This window comes from Psammomys obesus, unplaced genomic scaffold (assembly GCF_907164565.1).
Source record: "Psammomys obesus unplaced genomic scaffold, mPsaObe1.curated_primary_1811, whole genome shotgun sequence".
Lineage (NCBI taxonomy): Eukaryota > Metazoa > Chordata > Mammalia > Rodentia > Muridae > Psammomys > Psammomys obesus.
The window spans coordinates 10,878,733-10,888,550 of record NW_026586173.1 but is presented as its reverse complement, the minus strand read 5'-3'; the positions used below and the strand labels follow the sequence as shown (position 1 = coordinate 10,888,550).

The 9,818-nt window shown below is 37.4% G+C and overlaps 1 protein-coding gene across 1 annotated transcript in view; it reads right to left on the bottom strand.

Annotated features, from left to right (window-relative positions):
- Positions 1-3,102: 3,102 nt before the first annotated feature.
- The window catches only part of Dpy19l2 (dpy-19 like 2), a 130,319-nt gene continuing 123,603 nt past the window's right edge, over positions 3,103-9,818 (bottom strand). The window contains exon 22 of the mRNA XM_055601418.1: positions 3,103-3,283. Within this exon, the coding sequence (XP_055457393.1) occupies positions 3,133-3,283 (151 nt within the window). The 3' untranslated portion in view covers positions 3,103-3,132. The remainder of the gene's footprint in view (positions 3,284-9,818) is intronic.

The following is a 9,818-nucleotide window of genomic DNA, read 5'->3' as shown; positions in this document are numbered from 1 at the left end:
CCAGCTAACAAATTACTTTTTAAATGTCAATACTTGTAGGAAGTAAAGGAATACTGATAGTATTATGTACACTGATATATTAGTTACTGTGGGGGTCCGTAGAAAGGAAAAATATCAGAATAAGACTAGTTCTTATTACTGGATTGACAGATTAAAAAATAGAAGAGTCTCAGGAAAGACCCCTGTGCTCAAAATTTTTGGTTCTGTTGCTCTCCTTGTGGAGCTCCTGTCCTCTCCAGATCTTACTATTTACTGCACAGATGTAGCCCATGACAGTTCAGTGTTCAAGTGGGTTCCATAGTAATGGGAACAGGACTGCCTCTGACATGAACTGATTGGCCTGCTCTTTGATCACTTCCCCCTGAGCGGGGAGCAGCCTTACCAGTCCACAGAGGAAGACAATGCAGCCATTCCTGATGAGATCTGATAGACTAGGATCAGAAGGAAGGAGAGGAGGACCTCCCCTATCAGTGGACTTGGGGAGGGGCATGTGTGGAGGAAGAGGAGGGAAGGTGGGATTGGGAAAGACTAGTTATCCCTCTCTCAGCACTTGCCTGTACCTCTTTGTCTACAGTTGGGGCCCAAATAAATTTCCCCTTCCAAGTTTGCTTATCTGTTGGTGCTGACCTTGTTCAGGCAGTTGCATATTGTGGTATCTTAGGTGTAGATTCACTGACATTGTATGAGACATAGTTTCCCAGTAGAATTCCCAGTCCCTCAGGAATGTTTGTAATGTGTTATGACCTTACAAGAAAAATCTCTGAAGAAAACAAGCCAATCAAACCTCCCCAGACACATTTCTGATAAAAGGGGCAAGTCTAGCAAAGCCTGCGGAAGATCCTTGGGAGGGATCCAGAGGAAAGCTGCACTCTAGTGGAAGGCGACAGCGGCACAATGAGTGTTGTTCACTAACACTTCCTAGGGCTAATCTATGTTTGTCTCTTAATTTTTAACCAAAAACTTTTTAAAAACATAATAAAAAAATGTAGAAAAAATGTAACACTTCTATGTAGTTGTACAATTTTATGCATTTATGTCTTGGTGTGTTACAAAACCCAGAAAGTTTTAAACTAGAGTAAAAAGAGGCAACAAGCCAAAACCTGTACAACTATCTAGGAGAGCCTTCCCATGTCTCTCAAACTCTGTCTCTAGTAGAATTTATATTTCTTATACAAATGAAGTAAAATAAGAGCCCAGCTTTATTGGAACCAGAATGACTCATTTTTGGATATGAGCAGAAAAAGGATGAAGCATATGTGTCATTTGCTGTGGCCACACATCACTCCAGAGGCTGGATGATGAAGGAGAGTTGTATGACGCTCACTGCAGCCATGATTTGAGAGCAGTGTGCAAACCAGGGCTGTAGGAAGTCAAAAAGAAATTTTCTCTGCACAGGAAGAGACTCTGCCCACCATCCATCTCATTGTGTTCACATGTAGTCTCCAAACTTCAAAACAGTTTGTGCTAAAACATGCAGCTAAGGAACAAACAGCTTGATTTGTTTAAATTTTAATTTAAACCTGGAAAATAAGCCCAACGTTTTTATTTGTTTACACCAAGTTTATGTAGTGCTGTGTAGCGCTCTGAGATGGGCTTACCTTACTCTGTAGTTTTCTATTACTGCAATGATTATTTAGTGGGCCAGGGGATGGAAGTTGAAAGAAGCAATACCAGCATATACCTGCTAGCACTTTTACACTATTTGATGCTCACTGCAATTAGGTAGCGCTCTGACTCAGACTGAAGAAACAAACCTCCACAGGATAACGTGAGCAAGCACAGGACCTACCACAACACCGATGCTTTTTGAATGGGTGGTGGATGCTAGACCAAGTGTGAAAGAATCAGGATTTGGGCTTAGCTTATGTTACTTCTCATCCCCCCACTTTGTCTACCACAATACGTTGCCTTTCAGTGGGACCATGCAAATGTTTTTAATCGCTAAAGAAGATCTCTGCCAACATAAATCCAATTAATTCACTCAGCAACCTGTGTTTTCAGGACTCTTAGCTTCAAAATATATGTTTCATAAAGAATGAAAAAAAGAAGAAATACGGAAAGTCTTTGATGACCTTTAAAATGATTTAATAAGCATTTTTCATGAAAATAACAAAATTCATAGGAAAACATTGTGTGTATGGAGCATTTTCTTGGTTAACACAATATGTATCATTTTGTTGAATTCTGATAATTACTTTAAAATATCCCTGTGGTGATACTGTCTAAAACATGTTACTTTAATGAGTGTTATATCTTTTTCCTTCTTTGCTCCACACAGCAAAAGAAATTACTTGAAAATGTTGAAATCAACACAATACAGCCTTCTTTCTTAGCTATTTTGTGTTCAGCATATGGGTTGTGTTCCAACTATAAAGGTTGGAAAATATTTTATATATAATTGCTTACCTACCGTAAGTAAACTAATCTATGAAATTGACTCATCTTTTATGGCTGGCCAAAAATATAAGAAAGATATAAGTATAAAAACTCCAAGATGCTTAACTCGGAGGAGATACATATTCAAACATCTAGCATTTTTAATGTTTAGCATGAAAAAAAGAGAGACAATTACTCTTTTCATGGACCCACTTTATCGTTAAGGTAATTACCAATTTTCAAAGCATTTTTGGACAGATAGCTTTTATCAGGAGATAAATTTTATAAGATAATACCATCTTCATCATAAACCAAAAGTGAATGAGGCCTCCAGCACCATGAGGTTCCTCAGAGGCTGAAGTCTTCTGCATGGCTCAGAGGGTCGGGGCTGATTCCCGGGTACTAGGGAAACCTGAAGTAACTCACCTAGCTGGGTTTAAAAGGAATTACTTATCCTTCGTTTCTAAAATTATGTTGTTATTTTGCATACTTGTTTCCTCAAGACTCTAAAATGAGCATTTGTTAATGAGGTATGAGATGACTTAATCATTTATGAGGTAAGCTTGACAGGCTGCCATTCAATGTAAAAAAAAAAATGCAGCAATTTGTCATTAGCAACCAAAAACTTTAAATAATTTTATCTTTTTTAAAAGTGTCTCTTATCGAAGCCTGTGATTTGTATTGTTGCAAATAAGGCTGGGAGTGTTCTTTTTTGACATACATCTTTGCACTACAGAATGATGGGTATCCTTGTTGTCAGTTAATCTTCAGTACTCTGTACATACTATTCTGAAATACTGTGGTGAAGTAAGGCCTGGCATCCTTGAGCAGGAGACTACAGAGCGGAGGATTAGCTGCATTGGAAGGGTCTTCCACATCCCAGATTTCAAGCATACTACAACCAGGTCTGAAAAGTAAAGGGCATAGATAAATATTCATATTAAACAAATTAGCATATTCAAATTAAGAAATCACTCCTAATTTCCAGAGGCTAATTAACTACTTAAAATTTGAAACCATAACTCCAGAAGCCATTAAGTTCAATAACTAGAACAAAATGAAGTGAAGCATGATACATTCCTAGGCCCAGTCAACATGTGCTGACAATAAACGTAAAAAATATGGTTAGAAATCTGTATTTGAAAATGTTTACCTCCAAAATAAAACATAATTGTTCTTGCCAATTACTGTTCTCATCCAATATAAAACTAGTTTGTAGTTGGATGAGATAAATTAAAGGAGAGCTAATTAATTAAAACCCTTTTGAGATTCATATTAAAAAAAAACAAAAAACAAAAAACAAAGTATCCTGATTCGTAGACGAACACAGACCCAAGGCAGAGACAGGGGTTCTTAGGCTAAGTTGTTTTCTTTAGCTCCTCTTTCTTGGGGGTGGCTATAAGAGTAAGCTAGGTGGTGTAACATGTACATTGGGGATAAGTCAGGCAAAACTGACATCAGATTTTTAATGTATGTTTTGTAGTATAACATATAAAATCCTGACTTTCCTGTGTAACGTTTAACTATATGTAAGGACCATCACAACAGTACAGAGATGCCCCTATCACCTAGAATGTTCTCTAGGCTCCTCTTGTGGTCAGTATTCTTCCCCAACATGGCCCAGGCACCCATGGATCCCCTTCTACACTATAGCACTTAGAATTCCATGCAGATACATCGTCTAAGCTTTTCATTTCTGGCTTCCTTATCTTAGAATGCTGTGGTTTTGATATCTTAGATATTGGTTGTCATGGTGAACTTACCCGTCAAGTTACTACAGCCTAGAAGCACTTGAAAAGACAGCCTCAACCGAGGAACTGAGGGACTGAGGGACTGAGGGACTGAGGAACTGAGGAATAGATCAATGTGGTCCATGGGGAATTGTCTTAATTGTTAATATTGATGTAAGAGGGCCCAGCCCACTGTGAGTAACATCAATCTCATGGCAGGTGGTATGAAATTCTATAAGAAATTTAGCTGAGGGGCTGGACAGATGACTCAGTAGCTAAGAGCACAAGCTGCTCTTGCAGGGGACCCATGTTCAGGTGGCTCTCAACTGCCTGTAACTCCAGTTGCCCCTTTCTAACCCCCAAATACATAGGCAAACATGTGGCACACACACATGCAGAAATAAAGTCTCTCTCTCTCTCTCTCTCTCACACACACACACACACACACACACACACACACACACACACACACATCTCTAAAAAATATAAATACAAATCTAGCTGAGCATAAGCCTGAGAGCCAATCAGCAAGCAACATCCTCTGTGGTTCTGCCACACTTCTTTGGTAGTGAAGTGAGTTCCTTGGTCTAAGGCTCTGTGTGTCATTACAAGCAGGGCTGGCTTCAGGTCTGTGAATCCTGCCTTGACTTTCCTCATGACCAACTGTGACCTGGAATTATAAGCCAAATAAACCCTTTCTTTCCACAGTTTGCTTGTTGTCTGGATATTTAATTACAAGAGCTGAAATTAGAACACTGCTTCTTCTAAGTCCTGTTGCATATTCCATCTCTAATTCCATCTTCAGCTCGTATTTTATGGCATAGAAAACTGCATTTGTTTGTTGATTCTCAAATTGCTGACAATTTGAGGTACTTGCAGTCCTGGTGACAGTGACTAACATTAATATGAGAACTCATTAGAACTAATTTTAGGCAGACACCAAACAGTGGAACTGTAGGGTGTAGTGCTAAGTGTGATATATAACTTGATAAGCAACTTCAAAATTATCTTCCAAAGTGACTTATATTTTTTCTGTTTCTACAAACAATGCATATGAGTTCAAATTGCTCTGTATTTGCACGAGCATATGGCATTACTAGTCTTCATAATGTTAGTCATTTTAGTATTGTTATGGTTTGCTCAAAATATCTTCTTTGGTAAAACATCTTACCAAATTTGCCAAATTTTGTATCATTTTTTTAGATCCAAGTTACATGAAGTTTTTTAGATCCTATCAGATGCTCAAGACTTAATAATATATAATTGGCCAATACTTATTCAATATATGGCACAGACAGGCTACAATCTGACACCTTTTTAATCTATAGCTTATTCATGATCTTTGCAATTTCACTCTTCTGTTCTATCAATTCCTCTTAAACATTACTTCTTCTTGTTACTGAGATTTGTGTGCATTTTCTGGCATTCTTGTCTTCTTTCTATTTTTATCTGGATTATTTTCCTAAATATGATTATTATCTATGTTGTATGTATCCAGAGTTCATTCTTTCCTATTGATTGGGTGATATTACATTTTCTAAATAGTCTAATAATGTGTTTAAGTAATTAATTCACCTGTTAATAGATATTTGAATTATTTTTAGGTTGAGACTACTTTTAAAAAGCTAATATGAATAATTGAAAGCAATTTTAAGTATAGATGAATGCTTTATTTTCTCTCTCTCTGTGTGTGTGTGTGTGTGTGTGTGTGTGTGTGCCATGTGTGTTTTTGTGCCTGTGGAGGCCTGACGATGATATTATATCTCCTGGAGCTTGGGTTACAGGTGACTGTGAGCTGCTTGACCTGGGTGCTGGGAACTGAACTCAGGTCTTCTGCAAGGGACGAACATGCTCTTAACTGCTGAGATTTCTCTTTGGCTCCAATAAATATATTCTTTAACCTTAAGCAAATACATACTTAGGTGTCAGGTTTCTCAGGAAACTATCATGAAGTGGTTGTAACACATTTTATTCATACAACTGATATATGGTTTGTTGTAAGTTACAATTAATATTTACTATTGATATATCTTCTGGTAAACTTTTCTGTTAATCCTAAACAGCTGTATAACCAAATCACCACACAGATTTTATTTAGTTAACCTAGCTCACAATGCTGGGCAATAGTTACTCTATCCTAAACCTCCAAGTCCTCATAGTTTCCTAACATTTAGATTTTACCCATTATACTTGCTTTTTGTGAAGTCTTAGGGCAGGTTCATTCCCCATGTCGTTCCAAGATCTCTCCCCTCCAGCTCTGCTCTCCTAGCTCTCCCCACACTTTCTCCTCCCACTCATTTCCTGCCCTCTGGCTCCTCCCCTTGCCCAACATTGTGGCTAGTTGCTTTATTTTGGCCTGTTTACGAAAAGTTGAGACCAGAGAGTGTGTGGGGGCGGAGGGGGATCAGCATTTGAATGAACAAGGTGTATACATTTCAAAGAACATTACACCAACACCTGGGTGCTGGGAACTGAACTCAGGTCCTCTTCAAGAGCCAAACATGCTCTTAACTGCTGAGATTTTTCTTTGGAGCCAATAAATTCCTTCTTTAATCTTAAGCAAATACATAGTTAGGTGTCACGTTTCTTAGGAAACTGTCATGAAGTGGTTGTAAGACATTTTATTCATACAACTGATATATGGCAGTAGTAGGTATGCCTTCACACCGAGTCAGCAACACTTGGCATAGTCAGCTTCTCTCTCAACTCTACCACTGTGGGTTTAATGTACATTTCATAAATGGATGGTAACATAAAGCATCTTTCCATATGATTCTTTACCATTCATGTATTTCTTGTTGAAGTGTCCAAGGTTTTTGTCCATTTTAGTTGAGTTATTTTCTTATTGCATTTTAAAAGTTCTTTTGTTACCTAGATAAAGTCCTTTAGTAATCACAGGAGTTGAAAATATTTTCTCTCAACTCTGACTTATCTTTTGTTATTTCTGTTTATACTGGGCTTGTTATTGTTAAGGGGATTATAGTACTAATGCACTCTCATGTCATGCTTATCATATATGGTTTATGGAATCTAGTATAAGGTCCCAGTTATTTTCTTCTATTTTTCTAGAACTTTTATATTCTTGGGTTTACAGTTAAGTTTACGATCTGTTCGAACTGCAGGCATATATGCCACCACACCACTTCCCAAGAGTTTTATTGTAAGTGGGTACTTAATTTTATCAAATGCTTTTACTGTATTTATTGGCATAATCTGAGTTTTTTTATTTTACTGATATTATGAGTTTAAGCCATTACATTCATAAGATAAACCCATTGTTTCTTTTTTTAAGATTTATTTATTATTTAAGATTATTTATTATGTTTACACACAATGCAGTGTTCTGCCTGCATATACACCTGCACACCAGAAGAGGGAACTGATGATTGTGAGCCGCCATGTGGGTGCTTGGAATTGAACTCAGGGCCTCTAGATGCTCTAGAAGCACAGCTGCTGAGCAATCTCTCCAGCCCACCCATTGTTTCTTAACAATACAGGTGAGATCAATTTACTGTTACTAGTTGAGGTGAGCAGCTCATGCAGACTGCTGTGGTGACTTCTATGCCATCTTATATAAAGTCACACACTTCCTCCTGAATATTGCTGTGATGTGTCCCACAGACTGTAGTGTGCTGTGTTCATTTTTATTCAGTTCAAACATTTTACAATTTCCCTTGTGATTTTATTCTTGACTTTTAATTTGCATGATACAAGTTACAATATTTAGACATTTTCCTAATAGCTTTCTTGTTATTAATTTCTAATTTAACTCCATGTTGTCAAGAACTATACTTACAATTGTTTTAAATATAGACATAGGTCACACACACACACATATATATATACATTCAGACTTGTATTTTATTCTGCTGTCTATGTTGCACTACATCTCAAAGAGTGTGTGTATATTAGTTTTTAGAAGAGTATCAGAGTTCTGTGTACATTTCAATTGTTTGTTATTTTTGTTTGATGTTGTATATCCTTGGAGATTTTAACACAGCTTCTGTGTCACTTGATAAGTGTTACAATGTCTAATTATTATAATACTGGTCTGTTTCTACTGCTGAACTGTCAGCCTTGGTAATACTGTGTAATTCTGTTTTATGGTCCTGAACATTCATTGTCACAATCATTCCCTCTTCCTGTTATTGTTGAACTATTCAGTAGTATGCCATTTTTCCTTTGGCATTGTTTTAATTCTATTTTATCTGATGAGAACTACCTGCCTTCCTTAATGTTAAGTAAAAAGTTTCAGTGACAGTACTCCATTACCTACCGCCTCATTTTAAACTTTGTTTTTACATTTTAGTGGGTTTTTAAAAATAGATTGTATAGAAATATTACACATATCTTTTATGGGGCAGTACAACTGAATTCTTTCCAGTAAATAAATATTTATATTACCATTTATTTTTTGTGCTATTATTGTCATGTGTAGTACTCAAACTCAAAAACATGTAAATATTTTCTTTTATTTAACAGAATTTTAAAAGATTCTCGTAAATGAACAACACAGGGATTAACATGTGCACACTCTGAGGCTCACTGCTGTTATCTGCATGTGAGCTCTCACTGGGAATAATTTCTTGACAACTTAGAGAACTCTAGGGCTTCTCACTGTGAAGCCACTCAGACTCTTCATCGACCCGAACACGTAGGCTGACCCTCATGTACAGGCAGAGTGTCACTGAACATAGAACCCTCGACTTTTTACTCATTCCAGCATAAGGTTTGGGAAGTCAGATGTCTGTCATGGTGTGCTTCCTTCTCTTCAAGACAACTCTCTACCCTACCTTTCTGTTCCCTGCAGTGTGCCTTGCTCTGGTTCTCTCTGGAAGAGCTCTCAGTTGGTGGCTTTCTCAAGCCTCACAGACTTGGGCATTTCTTCAGTTATTTTCCATTACTCTTCTTCTCATTCTTTCTGGTGCTTTAACTGAGGGCTCATGCTCTGTTCCAGCTGTTCCCCTCATGGTTAATTACTTAATTATGTTGCTCAGATCTTTGTGATTTTTCCTTAAAAAACAATTTAGATAAGTCCTGTTCAGAGTGGTTGCTTTTTCTTGATCTACTTCAAATTCAGATTGTTTTTCTTGTATCAAAAGTTAACTTTTAAATGTCTCACTTGAACTTGAGAGTTCACCTCTAGAGTTTCCAAATGAGGATATTGAGATTCTATCTTTCCACTGGCTGGTGGTGGGTTCTCCTTTACTTCGTATCCCATTTTGTTGTTTCTAGAACAGAAGTCAGGGCCTTGTACATACCAGGCAAGTGCTAAACCCTGGGACTGTATCCCTAGCCTTGTTTATTATTGATCCTTTGAATAATGAATACATCCTCTCTACATCAGTGGTTCTCAACCTTCCTAATGATGCACCTGTTCAGTACAGTTTCTCATTCTGTGGTGGCCCCAAGCATAGCATTATTTTTGTTGCTATTTCATAACTGTAATTTTGCTATAGTTATAAACTGTAATGTAGATATTTGATATGGGGGATAGCTGATACGGAGGAGGTAAGTGACCTCCGTGAAAGGTCACTTACCCACAGTGGTCACAACCCACAGATTGATTCAGCTCTAAACGCTGAATCAAATACCTGGATATTTTAGTTTCTGCTAAATGTCTGTTTTCAGAGTTTTGGTCCTATTTTTCCAGGGTGCATGACTGATAAGTTTGTGAAAATAGGGCACTACAGATAATGCATTCTAATGACA